The sequence below is a fragment of the Dendrobates tinctorius genome, unplaced genomic scaffold (genome assembly GCF_039654945.1).
Source record: "Dendrobates tinctorius isolate UK_male_01 unplaced genomic scaffold, ASM3965494v1 ptg000128l, whole genome shotgun sequence".
NCBI lineage: Eukaryota > Metazoa > Chordata > Amphibia > Anura > Dendrobatidae > Dendrobates > Dendrobates tinctorius.
Window position 1 is genome coordinate 6,578,921 of NW_027361796.1, and position 19,171 is coordinate 6,598,091.

A 19,171-nucleotide genomic window follows, 5' to 3' on the forward strand; every position below is an offset into this window, starting at 1 on the left:
TGGTGTTTGATGGATGCAACTCAGTATTCTTTTTCCTCCAAACACGACAAGTTGTGTTTCTACCAAACAGTTCCAGTTTGGTTTCATCAGACCATAGGACATTCTCCCAAAACTCCTCTGGATCATCCAAATGCTCTCTAGCAAACTTCAGATGGGCCCGGACATGTACAGGCTTAAGCAGTGGGACACGTCTGGCACTGCAGGATCTGAGTCCATGGTGGCGTAGTGTGTTACTTATGGTAGGCCTTGTTACATTGGTCCCAGCTCTCTGCAGTTCATTCACTAGGTCCCCCCGTGTGGTTCTGGGATTTTTGCTCACCGTTCTTGTGATCATTCTGACCCCACGGGGTGGGATTTTGCGTGGAGCACCAGATCGAGGGAGATTATCAGTGGTCTTGTATGTCTTCCATTTTCTAATTATTGCTCCCACAGTTGATTTCTTCACTCCAAGCTGGTTGGCTATTGCAGATTCAGTCTTCCCAGCCTGGTGCAGGGCTACAATTTTGTTTCTGGTGTCCTTTGACAGCTCTTTGGTCTTCACCATAGTGGAGTTTGGAGTCAGACTGTTTGAGGGTGTGCACAGGTGTCTTTTTATACTGATAACAAGTTTAAACAGGTGCCATTACTACAGGTAATGAGTGGAGGAAAGAGGAGACTCTTAAAGAAGAAGTTACAGGTCTGTGAGAGCCAGAAATCTTGATTGCTTGTTTCTGACCAAATACTTATTTTCCACCATAATATGCAAATAAAATGAAAAAAAAACAGACAATGTGATTTTCTGGATTTTTTTTTCTCAGTTTGTCTCCCATAGTTGAGGTCTACCTATGATGTAAATTACAGACGCTTCTCATCTTTTTAAGTGGTGGAACTTGCACTATTGCTGACTGACTAAATACTTTTTTTCCCCACTGTATGTATGTATGTATGTATGTATGTACTGTATGTGTATTGTAGGGATTCAACTCGCTTAGGTGTGACGGGAGACAACCAGAAGGTACGTTCCTTTAAAAGTTCATAGGGTTTATTGCTCCATAACCCATAAACCAGCACATAACATAAGGAATAGCCTTTAGCTCAGGCAAAAGCAAGCATAAGTGTCCATTATTTCAGGCTCAGTCCTGGAGCCTCAGCAAATCACAGGAGGCTTATCCCTCCTCACATACAGCCAATATACATAGGCCTCCCCGGGTCAGCAGCCTCAGCACGTGGTCTTCAGGAAGGTAGCACACCTTCTTCCACCTAGGCCTGCCGGGACCTTCCACATGGCTCAATCAGATCCATGCACTCTCTCTCATGTGACCAGACCTCAGGTACCTTATATGGTCCATAACCACACCCACAGGTGATCACATGGCTATGACCTCACTAAAGGTCCTATTACACACAGCCACACATATACTTTATTATGACACTCTTAAACACCCCCCTGGGTGGGTTTGTAGGTAACTGGCCCACCCATCTCCCTAGTTACCTGGAGACTTCTCCCTGTCACATTAAAACAGCACCTCAGCAGTATCACTGCTGATCAACACATAAGTCTCCACCTCAAAGCCACCCACTTTGAGATACATAACGATCCTTCAGCCTCCTATACCCATTACCACAATGGATATGACTGTAGGCCTGTCCTGGGACACCCACACAGCGGCCCCTAGCGTACATAGTGGTCACTGTACCACAGTATGTATATCTATATCTTTGTTCAGATGAGCGCATTATACACGTTTTCAGATGTTTAAATCAGGGGTTTTTTTACACACCGAGCATCAGTGTTAAAAAAAAAAAACCAAAAAAAAAAACGCAGCATGTACTATTCTCTTCAGTAGGTCAGATGAGGCTCTCCTAGTCGAGTGTCTGGGTATGCCAAAAAATCTAACCCCACGCGGATCATCCATATAGCATCTAATTATTAGAAATACATGGCAATTATTAACATAGGAAACTGTGTATTTATATCAGACAATTTTCCAAGCGCTTGCCTTAGCCCGGCTTCATACCGATGCCATAAACAGTGGGGAAAAAAAGTATTTAGTCAGTCAGCAATAGTGCAAGTTCCACCACTTAAAAAGATGAGAGGCGTCTGTAATTTACATCATAGGTAGACCTCAACTATGGGAGACAAACTGAGAAAAAAAAATCCAGAAAATCACATTGTCTGTTTTTTTTTTCATTTTATTTGCATATTATGGTGGAAAATAAGTATTTGGTCAGAAACAAGAAATCAAGATTTCTGGCTCTCACAGACCTGTAACTTCTTCTTTAAGAGTCTCCTCTTTCCTCCACTCATTACCTGTAGTAATGGCACCTGTTTAAACTTGTTATCAGTATAAAAAGACACCTGTGCACACCCTCAAACAGTCTGACTCCAAACTCCACTATGGTGAAGACCAAAGAGCTGTCAAAGGACACCAGAAACAAAATTGTAGCCCTGCACCAGGCTGGGAAGACTGAATCTGCAATAGGCAACCAGCTTGGAGTGAAGAAATCAACTGTGGGAGCAATAATTAGAAAATGGAAGACATACAAGACCACTGATAATCTCCCTCGATCTGGTGCTCCACGCAAAATCCCACCCCGTGGGGTCAGAATGATCACAAGAACGGTGAGCAAAAATCCCAGAACCACGCGGGGGGACCTAGTGAATGAACTGCAGAGAGCTGGGACCAATGTAACAAGGCCTACCATAAGTAACACACTACGCCACCATGGACTCAGATCCTGCAGTGCCAGACGTGTCCCACTGCTTAAGCCTGTACATGTCCGGGCCCGTCTGAAGTTTGCTAGAGAGCATTTGGATGATCCAGAGGAGTTTTGGGAGAATGTCCTATGGTCTGATGAAACCAAACTGGAACTGTTTGGTAGAAACACAACTTGTCGTGTTTGGAGGAAAAAGAATACTGAGTTGCATCCATCAAACACCATACCTACTGTAAAGCATGGTGGTGGAAACATCATGCTTTGGGGCTGTTTCTCTGCAAAGGGGCCAGGACGACTGATCCAGGTACATGAAAGAATGAATGGGGCCATGTATCGTGAGATTTTGAGTGCAAACCTCCTTCCATCAGCAAGGGCATTGAAGATGAAACGTGGCTGGGTCTTTCAACATGACAATGATCCAAAGCACACCGCCAGGGCAACGAAGGAGTGGCTTCGTAAGAAGCATTTCAAGGTCCTGGAGTGGCCTAGCCAGTCTCCAGATCTCAACCCTATAGAAAACCTTTGGAGGGAGTTGAAAGTCCGTGTTGCCAAGCGAAAAGCCAAAAACATCACTGCTCTAGAGGAGATCTGCATGGAGGAATGGGCCAACATACCAACAACAGTGTGTGGCAACCTTGTGAAGACTTACAGAAAACGTTTGACCTCTGTCATTGCCAACAAAGGATATATCACAAAGTATTGAGATGAAATTTTGTTTCTGACCAAATACTTATTTTCCACCATAATATGCAAATAAAATGAAAAAAAAACAGACAATGTGATTTTCTGGATTTTTTTTTCTCAGTTTGTCTCAGATAGTTGAGGTCTACCTATGATGTAAATTACAGACGCCTCTCATCTTTTTAAGTGGTGGAACTTGCACTATTGCTGACTGACTAAATACTTTTTTTCCCCACTGTATACCAGTGTTATTGCGCCAGGAATTTGATGGTGGATCATATGGTGAGAGTATCTTCTGTACCGTGTTTAGGTGGAGTAAAGACAGTGACTGCGCGGAGAACATGTACATAGACATGATGTTGTGGAGGCATGCTCGCAGACTGCTGGAAGAAATCAGACTAAAAGACCTTGGCTGCTTCTCTGCACAGCTGGGATTTGAGCTGATAGGCTGGCTATGCAAAGAGCGCACACGGGCTGCACGGGTGGAAGATTTTGTTACTGCCTTGAAGAAGCTTCATAAAGATTTCCTTTGGCCGTTTCCAGTTATACCTGTCTCCTCCATCAGCTCTCCATTTAAGAATGGCAAATTTCGGACAGGTTTGTTAACAGTATACCATTTTATTCCTCTGTTTTTTTATATAGTTGTTTGCTGTTTTAATGGTTAATTGGTTATTCAAGGGGCTTCTGCTTATAATTGTAATCTTCAGATGGCGGTAGTGATTTACTGCCAAAAAAGATATTAGTGCTGTTTGTGTGGTGTTTTTACAGTGAGTACGGAAAGTATTCAGACCCCTTTAAATTTTTCACTCTTTGTTTCATTGCAGCCATTTGGTAAATTCAAAAAAGTTCATTTTTTTTCTCATTAATGTACACTCTGCACCCCATCTTGATTGAAAAAAAAAACAAATGTAGAAATGTTTGCAAATTTATTAAAAGAAAAACTGAAATATCACATGGTCATAAGTATTCAGACCCGTTGCCCAGTATTGAGTAGAAGCACCGTTTTGAGCTAGTACAGCCATGAGTCTTCTTGGGAATGATGCAGCAAGTTTTTCACACCTGGAATTGGAGATCCACTGCCATTCTTCCTTGTAGATCCTCTGCAGTTCCGACAGGTTGGATGGTGACTGTTGGTGGACAGCCATTTTCAGGTCTCTCCAGAGAGATGCTCAATTGGGTTTAGGTCACGGCTCTGGCTTGGCCAGTCAAGAATGGTCACAGAGTTGTTCTGAAGCCACTCTTTTGTTATTTTAGCTGTGTGCTTAGGGTCATTGTCTTGTTGGAAGGTGAACCTTCAGCCAAGTCTGAAGTCCAGAGCACTCTGGAAGAGGTTTTCATTCAGGATATCTCTATACTTGGCCGCCTTCATGTTTCCTTCAATTGCAATCAATTGTCCTGTCCCTGCAGCTGAAAAACACCCCCATAGCATGATGCTGCCACCACCATGTTTCACTGTTGGGATTGCATTGAGCAGGTGATGAGCAGTGCCTGGTTTGCTCCACACATACCGCTTAGAATTATCAACAAAAAGTTCTATCTTTTTCTCATCAGACCAGAGAATCTTATTTCTTAGTCTGGGAGTCCTTCATGTGTTTTTTTTAGCAAACTCTATGTGGGCTTTCATATGTCTTGCACTGAGGAGAGGCTTCCGTTGGGCCACTGCCATAAAGGCCCGGCTGGTGAAGGGCTGCATTGATAGTTGACTTTGTGGAACTTTCACCCATCTTCCTGCTGCATCTGTGGAGCTCAGCCACAGGGATATTGGGGTTGTTCTTTACCTGTTTCACCAAGGCTCTTCTCCCATGATTGCTCAGTTTGGTTGGACATCCAGGTCTCAGAAAACTTCTGGTGGTCCCAAACTTCTTCCATTTAAGGATTATGGAGGCCACTGTGCTCTTAGGAATCTTGAGTACTGCAGAAATTCTTTTGTTACCTTGGCCAGATCTGTGCCTTGCCACAATTCTGTCTCTGAGCTCTTTGGCCAATTCCTTTGACCTCATGATTCTCATTTGGTCTGCCCTGTGAGCTGTGAGGTCTTATATAGACAGGTGTGTGCCTTTAAAAATCAAGTCATATCAGTTTAATTAAACACAGCTGGACTCCAATGAAGGAGCAGAACCATCACAAGGAGGATCACAAGGAAATGGACAGCATGTGACTTAAATATGAGTGTCTGAGCAAAGGGTCTGAATACTTATGACCATGTGATATTTCAGTTTTTCTTTTTTAATAAATTTGCAAAAATTTCTACATTTCTGTTTTTTTCAGTCAAGATGGGGTGCAGAGTGTACATTAATGAGAAAAAATGAACTTTTTGGACTTTACCAAATGGATGCAATGAAATAACAAGTGAAAAATTTGAAGGGGTCTGAATACTTTCCATACCCACTGTATATACATGGTGCTATACATGTGTTATATTCTCTGGGCTGTGTTGCAGGATATGTTGCGTTTGTGTGTTTATTATATAATATGTGTGTGTACCATTTCTTTCAAACTAGAATACCTTTTTCTTTAACAAAAAAAACTCTTGCTGAAGCATTTAGAGACCGCTTCCTGTGGAGGAGAACGCAGACATCCTTCCAGATCTGCATGTAGCCGAGCCATTTGTGTCTATAAGTTCATGTAGCACATTTTTGCATGTGTTTATATGTGCGCATGTAGCACATCGTTTTGTGTGCATATAGGTAAATATCTAGGAAACAAGAAGAGTGCAGTAGGGTACTATGCAATATAACTTGGTAATCGAATGTCAGTTCCACTCACCTAATATGGCTGTATCAGACAACTCTGATAAGGTATTAAGGCTCACCTGCCGCAGCCCCTCTGGTTGGTAAATCCAATGTAGAAATGTAAGAAAGGATATCGCAGGTGTTCTGCACTGCTGATGGTCAAGCGATGGTTGGAATCAAGCGACCATATTGACTGTGCGGTTTAATCTCGACGTGTTTCGAAGTATTACAGCTTCTTTAGAAGAAACACAAAGATCTAAAGATATATGTGTGAATGGGGCATGTGTGTGTGTCTTTATGTACATATGTAGCAGAGCTGTGTGTGTGTATTAACACACGCTGCAGAGAAACACTAACAATAGATTTATTATTTCTCTATTCTACCTTAGTGCATTAAAATTAGTGGTAATGACCCCTCCACTTTACACCACCAGGGAAGTTTTAAATAACAGGAAAAATACGGTATATGTAAATCATGTTTGTGTATATTGTGCATTTGTGTGTGCATATATGTTTTTATTTCTTATTAGAGCCATTTAAATCTGGGGATTATATGTGCTAGAACTTTTGTCTTATTGCTATTATTTACAGCAATTGGGGAACAGAACATGAAGTCCCAATCAACTGATAACTTTCTGGATGCTGATAGTGGTGTTCCAAGTGTTCCTCGAAGTCAAACTTGGATGGGAAGCATTGGAACTGCTCATCGAGAAATGGATTCTGCCTCATCTCACAGCCCTCACACACAAGATGCACTCCTTTCTCCTTTATTAAATAAAGGTATGTCCCGATGACGTGTAGGAAAAGTATCACTTTTAAGATATTACCTTTTTGTGTAGCTTATCAACATCTAATTGGTGACAATTCGTTGATAATAGAACCAAAAAAGAGGTCAAGGACCCCTAAAAATTAACTTTTATTAGTTTTTTAAAAGTATTCTCAATACTAAGAAAGTTGCTAGAATCAAACAGGAGCCACCCAATACATAATGTAATATAAACAATTAGAGGTATAATAACCAAATGTAAAGAGAAATATAGGGGAAGAAGGGGGCTACTCTCTCCCTTGAAAAGCCCTTAAAGTAGCCCTACCTGCCAGCGGAGGTTGGCACTCTAGTTGTTGAAGTGATGTTCTTGGGTTTACAGGACTACCGACGTTGAGCGAGGGCGCCATCATGTCAACAACTAGGGTGCCAACCTCTGCTGGAAGGTAGAGCTACTTTAAGGGCTTTTCAGGGAGAGAGTAGCGCCCTTCCTCCCCTATATTTCTCTTTACATTTGGTTATTATACCTCGCTCAACATCGGTAGTCCTGTAAACCCAAGAACACCCTAAACATACCAAAAATGGAAGAAAAAAAAACACACACACAAAAACCGTATAAATACTCCTAGTGGAGAGACAATATAGTCTCATCGGGAACTAAATCTAATTTACCTCGGAGTGCTAAAGTGCTGTATGTGGGTATGGTGCGGTAGCCACATACAGCACTTTAGCACTCCGAGATAAATTAGATTTAGTTCCCAATGAGACTATTGTGTCTCCTCACTAGGGGTATTTTTTATACTTTTTGTGTGTGTGTGTTTTTTGTTCCCATTTTTGGCATGTTTAGGGGTGTTCTAGGGTTTACAGGGACACCAACGTTCAGCGGGGGCGCCATCACTTCAACAACTAGAGTTCCAACCTCCGCTGGCAGGTAGGGCTACTTTAAGGGCTTTTCAGGGAGAGAGTAGCCCCCTTCTTCCCCTATATTTCTCTTTACATTTGGTTATTATACCTCTAATTGTTTATATTACATTATGTATTGGGTGGCTCCTGTTTGATCTTAGCACCTTTTTTATTATTGAGAAAACTTTTAATATACTAATAAAAGTTAACTTTTAGGGGTCCTTACCCCCTTTTATGGTTCTATTTGATATTGAGGCCACATCTATTTCAAAAAGGTTTTTGCTGTGACAGTTTGATAAGCATTTAGTTAAAGTTAGCACTTTAAGTTTTCTTGGAAAAATATGGAAAATATAGGAAAGATATAGGGCTATGTATATGTTAGGGTGTGTGCACACGTTGCGGATTCTGCTGCGGATCCGCAGCGGTTTTGGCCCTACGGATCCGCAGCAGTTTCTCCTGCAGTGTACAGTACCATTATATTCAATGCAAAACAAAAACACTCTGCACATGCTGTGGATCTTTCCGCGCCGATTTGCTGCGGTTTTAAATCCGCAGCATGTCACTTCTTTGTGTGGATTCTGCAGCGGTTTGACACCTGCTCCATGACCAGGTGTCAAACCGCAGGGGAAAACCGCAGGCTAATCCACAGGTAAACCGCAGGTCTTTTGACCTTCGGATTTAGGCAAATCCGCACGCAAAAAATCCGCAGCCGATTCCGCAACGTGTGCACACACCCTTAATGGTAGACATACCAGAGCTTTCCTAGCTTTAGAAATAAAAGATCTAATTATCTCACTTAATATTATAATTTTATTTGAGACTACAGTTGTTTTTCTTGAATTTCTTTATTTGTAGGAGATGAATGTAGCATTGGTTCAGCAACTGACCTCACTGAAACAAGTTCCATGGTGGATGGGGACTGGACAATGGTAGACGAGAACTTCTCCACCTTGAGTCTGACACAGTCGGAACTAGAACACATTTCAATGGAACTGGCCAACAAGGGACCCCACAAATCCCAAGTCCAATTACGGTATGTGGTACTTATTTAATAATTGCTTGAGAAACCATTTGCTTTAGGTTTTGTTAGGTAGATGTTCATAGAAGTGCGAGAAATCCCATTAGGTTATTGTACTAATATGTTTTATATACTAGTATTTCATGTTATTCTTTGGTTATTTCTTCTACCTACAGTTACCTGTTGCATGTCTTCATGGAGGCTGGTTGCCTGGAGTGGTGTGTGATCATTGGTCTTATACTTCGAGATTCTTCAGTTATTAACCAAGTATTGAACTTTTTGCAATGCCCTGAAGTCGCCGAGGAGATGTTACAGGGCATTCAGAATGGAATACAGGCTGTGGATACCTGGGCCCTTAATGACTGGTGAGTGTGAACATTTTGTAATAAATGTACCACTTAGTTTAAATTAGCAGCTATAAACGTTGTTTTACCAACCTCTACATGTTCTTAAAGAAACTACAAGTTCATTACAACTGCAAAACTGGTACACTGTAACTCATTGCCTCAGTGTACAATATGCCTGAGAACAGATCTGGGCAAAGTACAGCCATGGGACACATTCAGCCCCTTGACTGTTCCTGTCTGGCCTGTAGACCACAGGGCTGTGGAGTCGGTAAGAAAATACCTCTGACTCCTCAATTTCCCTGACTCCCAAGTCCACAGCACTGCCTCATTACTGAGCATGTACAGGTGCTTCTCACAAAATTGGAATATCACCAAAAAGTTAATTGTGTCACTAATCTCAGTAAATTAGAATACTTTATAACATCAGCTTGAAAAATGATTTTAAAATCTGAAATGTTGGCCTACTGAAATGTATGATCAGTAAACGCACTCAATACTTGGTCGGGGCTCCTTTTACATCAATTACTGCATCAATGCAGCGTGGCATGGAGGCGATCAGCCTGTGGCACTGCTGAGGTGTTATGGAAGCCTGGGTTGCTTTGATAGCAGCCTTCAGCTCATCTGCATTGTTGGGTCTGGTGTCTAATCTTCTTCTTGACAATACCCCATAGATTATCTATGGAGTTAAGGTCAGGCAAGTTTCCTGGCCAATCAAGCACAGGGATACTGTTGTTTTAAAACCAGGTATTGGTACTTTTGGCAGTGTGGACAGGTGCCAAGTCCTGCTGGAGAATGAAATTTCCAACTCCAATAAGCTTGTCGGCAGAGGGAAGCATGAAGTGCTCTAAAATTTCCTGGTAGACGGCGGTGCTGATTTTGGTCTTGATAAAACACAATGGACCTACACCAGCAGATGACATGGCTCCCCAAACCATCACTGACTGTGGAAACTTCACACTAGACCTCAAGCAGCTTGGATTGTCTGTCTCTCCACTCTTCCTCCAGACTCGGGGACCTTGATTTCCAAATGAAATGCAAAATTTACTTTCTTAGTGGAGTGTGTAAGTCATTGCCTTCTGGACATTGTCAAGTCAGCAGTCTCCCCATGATTGTGGATCCTACTGAAACAGACTAAGGGACCTTTTTAAACACTTAGGAAGCCTTTGCAGGTGTTTTTTTTGTAAATTATTCTAATTTACTGAGATAATGAATGTTGGGTTTTCATTGGCGGTAAGCCATAATCATCAACATTAACAGAAATAAACACGTGAAATAGATCACTCTGTAATGACTCTATATAATATGAGTTTCACTTTTTGTATTGAAGAACTGAAATAAATTTACCTTTTGATGATAGTCTAATTTTGTGAGAAGCACCTGTATATAAACTGCAGCACAGATTCATCTCCACTAACAGGCAAGATCCTTAGATCAGGAACAGAATAGATATTTGAAGGTCATTTCATAACTTTCCCAAATTCTTATGAAAAAATGTACAGCACATCCTGAATTGAACCACTATAGAGAAAATCCCGCTCAACGATGAAGTGAAAAAAACAATTCTTTATTCACTCAGATTTTTGCAAAACTGCAACGCAACTTTTTGTCCGTACTATGCCGAATTTTATCCTCTATTTTTGCAAAAATCTGAGTGAATAAAGAACTGTTTTTTCACTTAATCGTTGAGCTGGATTTTCTCTTCATTGGAATTCTATACGCCAAGACACGGCGGTTCTGTGCTCCGAGCCTCATGATGTCCTCATCGGTGAGCTGGATTGTTTTATATTCATTGAACCACTATACTCAATTTACTATATATTTTAGGAGTCGGAGTCAGTCCATTTTATATAGACTGACTACACCAAAATGAACACTGACTATATAGCCCTGGTGTACTGGGACATCTAAAGAGCTGCATCCAGTGGTGTGCCGCACCATGCGTCCACCACTGCCTGGCGTCTCAATCTAACCAGTATCTGCATCCCTGGGATCAGTCGGTGTTCGGGACAAAATGTGACAGCATACTGTTTAATGGGGCTGTTGGGACTTCATACTTGTTTGGGGCCATCATACTGGGAGGGAAATGGGTTGTGGGCTACTACTGTGTGTGAGGGTCATTTTGGCCATTCTAATGTTTATGTAGGGGGTGCTATATGGACCATTTTACTGTGTGTGTGTGGGGGAGGCTATATACTGCGTGAGAAAGTTGTGGGGAAATCATACTGTGTGGGGTGATTGGGGGCATTAGTATTGTGTGTGTGTGGCCATCATACGGTGGAGGGCTGTATGGTCTATCATATTGTGTGGGGGGTGCTGCTTTGCCCTCATACTGTATGTGGATCTTCATACTATTTGGGGGTTGATAAGGGGGGCATCATAATGTGTGAGAAGAGCTATGGGATCCATCAAACCGTGTGTCGGGGTGACTGAAGCATCATACTGAGTGTGTGAGCGGCTGTAGGGGGCATTTTGTGTATGAGAAAGATGTGAACAGAACATCATAATATATACGGTGACTGGGTGGGTGCATCATAATATGTGTTGGGGCATCATACACTGTGGGAGGGGCTGGTGATCAATGTACATCTATACTTAAAGCTGAATAACAGTATGATTTATAAACTTTATAAAAAGTAGATTATATGGTTTTGAATAGTTGGCAAGAATACATAACAACAATCAGCATTAACTTAACATGCATTAATAGTAGCAACTAGATATTATACTTCATTTTGCTCAATATTAAGTGCTAAAAATTAATATCAAATTATAATGAGTAGGTTAAGTTTGACATGTTAGTCAGTCCCGTACAGCAGTCAATGTTTCTCATTTGGCCCCTTGGGAAAATGTAATTGCCCACCCCTGCCTTACAATGCCATGCATAGTTATATCCTGGTGATCTTGTCGTCCATCTGCTGCCATTGACAGCTGCCCTCCTGCTGTTATGAGAGGGATCTTGGCTGTTAATACACCATACATGCGTTTTTTCTTAACAAAGAAAAGGATGTTCTCTGATTCTTGGAGCAGACCTATTAATCAGAACTGTAATCCAATTTTTGTCCAGTTATTCCTTTTTCAGGGCATATACATTAAGAATAGGTTAACGCAGGGGTGGGCAATTTTCCCATGGGGCCACATGAGAGACTGTGAGTGTTATGGAGGGCCGAACCAATAGGCTGAAATTAATTCTACTCAATATTATTATTGATATATTATAATTATTATATTATTGATCATAATATTAATTGTATCACTTAATATTGAGCAGAATTAACTATGCTGACATCCTGCTATATATCATTTGAACCCGAGTACAGCCCCTCCCTATATATACTGCAGGAGCCTCACACAGGTTCAGTATATATACTGCATGAGCCCCACACAGCCTCCCTATATATACTGCATGAGCCCCACACAGCCTCCCTATATATACTGCATGAGCTCCACACAGCCTCCCCTATATATACTGCATGAGCCCCACACAGCCTCCCCTATATATACTGCATGAGCCCCACACAGCCTCCCTATATATACTGCATGAGCCCCACACAGCCTCCCCTATATACACTGCATGAGCCCCACACAGCCTCCGCCATATATACAGCATGAGCCCCACACAGCCTCCCCCATATACACTGCTTGAGCCCCACACAATCTCCCCGTATACAGCATGAGGCCCCACACAGCCTCCCTATATACTGCATGAGGCCCCCACAGCCTCCCCATGTTCTGCATAACACCGCCATAGCCTCCCCTTGTGCTGCTTGACACTCCCATAGCATCCACATGTTTTACAAGACACCCCCATAGCCTCCCCTTGTGCTGCGCGACACCCCCATAGCATCCCTATATTCTGCACAACACCCCCATAGCCTCCCCATGCCACCCAAACATCCCATACATATGAGAAAAAAAAAAAATAACACTACATACTCACCTCGGTCCTGTTCCCCGCCAAGCTGCTTCTGCTCCTGTCTCTATCTCCGGAGCGCTGACTCTTCGCAGTACACTGCTGATGTGATGAAATGACCTCATCGCATCAGCTGTTTCAGATGCTGATTAGTGGAGGAAATGGCCGGAGGCCCCTCCCCCACCAACGCAGTCAGTGCAGATGGAGACAGTGAGCGGGCGGGCACGGTGCGGCCCGTGGACAACTGGTTTCCAGCTCCACAGGAGTCTCGGTCCACAGGTTGGACTGAGACAGCCAGGGAGCCGGATTTGGCCCGCGGGCCGCATTTTGCCCAGGTCTGGCTTAACAATTACTTGAACATGTACTTCCTCTCATCCAGTCTGTACTTGAATTCTCTCTTTTTTGCCTGTTGATGGGTTTATTTAACCTTCTATTAACCATTGTGTGTTATTCTGCAGCCCTGGATACAAGCCATTCCTAAACCTAGTAAAACCTCAACTTCAGAAGCTGGGTGAACTTACAGTAGAGCAAGTGCAACCTGAAATTTTTCAGCCTACAGTCATCTCAAAGGTCATGGAGCAATCCAGCCCCAGGGCAGAGGACAGCCGCAGCTCCACCAGCCACAGTGCCAGCCCTCAAAGTGACCCAGGCAGCTGTAACGTCAGCAGGCATGAGGAGAATGTGTCGAAACAAGAGCAAGACGAGGCTCTTCAAGAGGGAAGTTATGACTGCGTGATCTCTTAATGCTGCGTGAGCTTCTCGGTCCCCAATCCCAACAGTATTATAAACTAAATCATTCACATGTGGCTGGTCTCATAGCTGACAGTTTTTATGGGTGAGAAAAGACAACCTCTTCTCAGTGGTTTCTACGAAACCATAACTCAGCAAATTGGAAGCCTTATGTTTCTTTTGTTTGTATATCTATTTTTTTATTAAATACATTTTTATTCTTATTAATAAGATCTCCAAGGCAGGGTACATGTGGAATCAATTGCTCCTATGTCTTGGATACAAAGCTGTGCTGAGCTGTATGGAGAAGAGAGATCTACACCAAATGTGTAAGAAGCACCATAGAGAGGCTCCCACTAGAGGATCTGGAGTAAAAGCCCATCAGTGTGAACGTGTAGTCTGGATGTTAATCATGCATTATGTGGTTCTAGCAGCGATTTCCCAGTTGGAGCTGTTGGAGTATCCTCTTCAACCGCTTATTTATTTCATCTTCTACTAACCCAAAAATTGCAAGAATCTTCTAAGAGGTTGTTTCTCCTCCGTTTTTGGGAGGAGTATGACGTGCGTGTAGGTGGTTGGAATGCATAATCTGACTTGAGTCATTCTCTTTGATGGATCAACGGAGCAGACATTGCTGAACATTTGGGTGCTATGATCTTTCTTTCGTATGCCTGAAAAGTTTGGCATTACAATGTAAATAACGTGTATTTTTTGTGAATACTTCTCTCCGATCATTATAGAGATTGCAGTTTCTTGTTCTGAATTTGTAAGATCAAGTTACAGGTCCGTCAGTACCAGCCTGCCACAAGCTGGAAAGCCATTTTTTTGCACTTTGCAATGGACACGACGCTTGGTAATATCAGATCATTAACTACACTGTGCTTCTACAGACTCATCATTTTAACTACTGTGACCCCAGAACAAAAATCCTTCTGTTGTCTAGCTTTTTAAATAAGGTACAATAAGGTTTTTATTTATTACCTTTGTACAATAATTCACTTGAACATTAGGTTTTTGTAAATAATGTCAGCAATTATGTTCCATATTATCTGCAACATTAATTTCAGATGGATTTTTGACCATTTTATTATAACTTCCTCCATCTTTTTATCTTGTATAAATTTTGGGTGTTTTTTTCTGGATGGAGAAGAACAACATACATGAACACTTTGTGAAACCCCATCTCTCATTGTTGATGTCCCCAGATCTGAAAGCAAAGGCTGATATCCTTGCATAACAGTATTAAGATATAGAAATCAAGTCAGTTTGTACTGCGCAATTTGAACGAGGAGAAAAAATAGCATATGTATTATTTTATACAAGACATACATGTTTATTTTTATAATAGATCTATTTGATTATTATACGGACCAAAATGTTTCTAGCAAAACATCTGAATGTGCTGAAAGTTGAAGGGCGATTGTAACAACACAGGTTTCATGGCAATGGCGGTGCAGTGCTCATAGTCACATGCTTGATGTGACATGATGAGTGTCGGGACACTTGAGGCCCACTAAGTTTTCTTAAACGTGGTCTGTCACCACTCCTGACATGTCTGTTTAAAGGGGTTTTCTACCCATTTATTAAAAGTTACCAATGATAAGAATCAAAGAAGCCATTCTTACCCTGTATTCCAACCTCATTTACAGCACTGCCGCAATGATATGTCTCCGCCAGACCGGAAGTAATTATGTCGCCTCCACCCGTCATTTAACTCTGTATCCAATTAGTGACTTAGTGATCAGGTCACTGGCAGTTGTGACATAGAAACAATCAGAGCATTGGCAAAGAGCGGATTCTGGGGGCAAGTATGGCTTCTATTATGGAGGATTGCTTTAAGTAAATACTCTTTTTTTAAATTATGTGCCATTCTTCTGTTAATCTTCCTAAATTTTTATAATAAGCTGAGAATTGTGGAGGAAACGCCAGTTTGAGAAGGTGAATGGTAGCAGTCGCAGTCCATCATCTGCACAGATTGGAACGTATGAGACTGATGCGTGCAGACATTCCCCCGGGAGTGGCACAATTTAGCGTTCGAAGTAAATAATGCCACTGAATTGGAGTTGCATGAACGATACAACTTCTTCCTAAAATAGAGTGCAGGCTTTTTTTTTTTTTTTTAACTATTGTCTACCTAAAATGTGAAGAATGCTCGAAATAACTGTATCTCTTTTGAAAAAGGATTACAATTAATACATTGGGTCAGCGACAGTGCTAATAATTGGAGGTCATCATTTTTATAGGCAAATTTAGGAGAAGGACACTGCAATATTCAATATGGTGAATATGCAAAGTTTTCTTAGCTACTAAGCTCTTGTTAGTGTTCACAATCCTTTGAGCGTTTTCTTTTATCCCATGGAAGAGACCAGGTTAACATGTTATGGTACTATGACTGAGATACAAGTAACACTCCACAGTGTCACCTACACATTAGGGTTAGTGATGAGGGAATGTGTTCAAATAATGCGTTATCCGAGCACGCTCGTGTGCTGACCGAGTGTCTTCGAAAAAATATGTTTGCGTCACCCGGCTGCAGGTCTCGTGATAGACAGCCGCAACACTTGCGGGGATTGCCTAATATCCGTGGCAATGTGAGCATATTTCCCGAGCATGCCGAAGACACTGTTAGCACATGCTCCAATAACCTTATCCCAGCACGTTCACTCATCACTAATTGGAATCATTGATTGTAAATGAGAATACATACAGGTGAATCCATATTAAACGCCGCAAAAGGACAAAAAGATTAAAAAAAGACCTAGCAGACAAACACAGGTCACAAAGCTAATGCAAAAATTAGAAAGAAAGTCCGCTCACCTAAATGTAAGTCAAATGCACCATAACTTTCGGTGCCACAAGAAGGAATAGGGAAAAAAAAGACTTGCAGCATCAGTATCCTCCATTAAAAGCAATAATTTTATTAGAAACTAAAAAAAAAAAAAAATCTCAATATTGCCACCAGAATAAAACTATTAAAAATCTGTTTACAGATTTGTACTAGTTTTTTTTTTTTTTTTTCTAGTGTTGGAATTGCGAGTTTTTTTGTTTTTATTAGGAAATTAAAGTTATTGCTTTTAATGGAAGATGCTGATGCTGCAAGTCTGTTTTTTTTCCTTACAAAAGTAATGCACTTACAGTATGCCGCAGCGTTAGTTTTGTGACCTGTGTTGGTAAATACAGCTGCTAATTTTTATTTAATTCATATTAATGTAGCAGGGCTCTTCTGTTCCCTTTTGAATCTTCCTTGGGAATAAATGCTGAATGAAATGAGAAATAGGTGAACCATGCAAACCAAGGCTCTATTTGTTACATATATGATACATTTTTACTTTTGTGTTTCATTGTGTTCACCATCTAGAATGGAGGGAGTGCAATGCATGACATCTCATCTAATGGAGAAATAACTGGATTTGGGATCGTGATGACGCCAATAACATACACCAATGAGTTTCATTTATTACCGATTATCTAGTGGAATCACCATAAACTGTAGTTGTCAGCTGGGTATTACTTTGTAAGTTTGTGGTCAGGAGTAAAGCAGTCACGGAACATGGATGTCAAATTATTTACAGTTATTTGGAGCACAGCGAAGTGGCGTTAGAAGTATTCTGAACACCAATAAATGTAATGTAAGAGCTAAGTAAAAAACGGACGTTACTTTTAAATAGAATACTGTTCTGAAACCTGTGCTTGATTTATTTATTTTCCCCCTTCATTTGGATACCGTCTAGACTTTCTTCTTCCAGATACATTTCTGCATTCTTGGGACAAATCTAATGGAATTTGTTACATTGCTAAATGCACAATTCTGTCAGACACTACTTCAAATACGTGCAATAAATTATTAAAGTAATAAAGCTATCATAACTTACTTTTCCATACATTTGACTTGTGGTTAATATGGTTTGTGTGAACTTTTGTTTAGTTTTGCTTGTATACATGTTTGTTTTTTTGTGATAAACACACTTATAGACCTCTTTTTCAGACAGCTCCATTCAGGAACTCGCCTGAAAAAGCACTAAACAAATGATCAAAAGAATGAACATATGAACAGCAAGATGTTTTGCGCTGCCAGACAAATTTCATAACCACACAAGGTTAAAAAAGTTAACCCTTTAATCCCTACGCGTTTCGAAGCATAACACTTCTTCTTCAGGGGTCAACCCCTGAAGAAGTGTTATGCTTCGAAACGCGTAGGGATTAAAGGGTTAACTTTTTTAACCTTGTGTGGTTATGAAATTTGTCTGGCAGCGCACTTAAAGTCCAAGAATTTATTCCTAAGTAACTGTGTTGCGGTTCCGCTGTGGACCGTTGGACGTGCAGCAGGCTGACATACTATACAGGCTTTACTTTCTCTTCAAGAAGGTGAGTATAATTACTCTAATTATCTATACATTTTACCCGGATAAGACCCTATTGCGCTCTTGTCTCAACCTTTTAGTGTATACAATTACAGCAAGATGTTTTGACATTTCTGTGCATATGTTTGGTCTTTTAAGCTTCTTTTAATCACTTCAGGTTGTTTAATTGTAAAGCGGATAAAAGAAGAGGCATGATCGTTCTTCTGGCAGCTGTATCTTGGAAGCCAATAAGTATATTCAGTACTTCTGAGCTTATTTTAGCCCCTTCTGCGGTTTGAAGTAACTAATTATTTAATACATGCAGTTATGAAAAAATGCCAGCCACAAAGCCACTACAAGATTGATTTGGTGAGTATGTAAAAAAAGCGGCTTTAGGAATAACACCACCAGCAATTTTCTAAAGCGTCTTCCTCTGACAAAACTCAGCCAGCTTCTAAAAGTTGTTGTTTGCACATAGTATGAGTCATGTACGTGAATGAGCCCTTAACCCCTTCATGACCTATGACGTGTAGGTATGTCATAGGTCGTATCCCTCCCTTTGATGTGGTCTCTATTGCTCAGTCCACATCTTTTCCTGCACATAACAGCAGATTTAAGCAGCTGTCATGTGCCCCTAACAGCCGCTGGTGGAATGTTAACAGGTCGGACAGCAACTAAATGCACTTACAGGAAGCGCGTCACAAACCCGCCCATCGGTGCCTCTGTCACAAGATCACGTGGCGCCGATGGGTTGGCATGACAACCGAGGGGTCTGCAGAAGACCTCCATACTTGTCATTGCAGATCTATGAACTCCAGAATTAAGGTTTATTTGATGTCACAACATTGCAATGAAATGCAATAACTGGCAATTAAAACTAAATGGTGTCACTAAAATGACCGCTTGGCAGGAAAAAAATAAGCCTTCACCCAACCTCAGAAAAAAGGACACGCTAAGGGTCTCAAAAAAATGGCACATTTAAAAAAAAATCTTACACAAACTTTGGAATTTTTTTTTGTTTGGTATCTGCAAACTCGTAATAACCTGGAGA

The 19,171-nt window shown here is 41.3% G+C and overlaps 1 protein-coding gene across 3 annotated transcripts in view; it reads left to right on the forward strand.

Annotated features, from left to right (window-relative positions):
* The window catches only part of RIC1 (RIC1 homolog, RAB6A GEF complex partner 1), a 169,581-nt gene extending 151,920 nt beyond the window's left edge, over window positions 1-17,661 (forward strand). For all 3 annotated transcript variants that reach the window (XM_073542645.1, XM_073542647.1, XM_073542646.1), the window contains exons 22-26: window positions 3,689-3,975; window positions 6,702-6,890; window positions 8,632-8,809; window positions 8,971-9,159; window positions 13,510-17,661. In XM_073542645.1, coding sequence (XP_073398746.1) covers window positions 3,689-3,975; window positions 6,702-6,890; window positions 8,632-8,809; window positions 8,971-9,159; window positions 13,510-13,795 — 1,129 coding nt within the window. In that variant the 3' untranslated portion in view covers window positions 13,796-17,661. The remainder of the gene's footprint in view (window positions 1-3,688; window positions 3,976-6,701; window positions 6,891-8,631; window positions 8,810-8,970; window positions 9,160-13,509) is intronic.
* The last annotated feature ends 1,510 nt before the right edge of the window (window positions 17,662-19,171 follow it).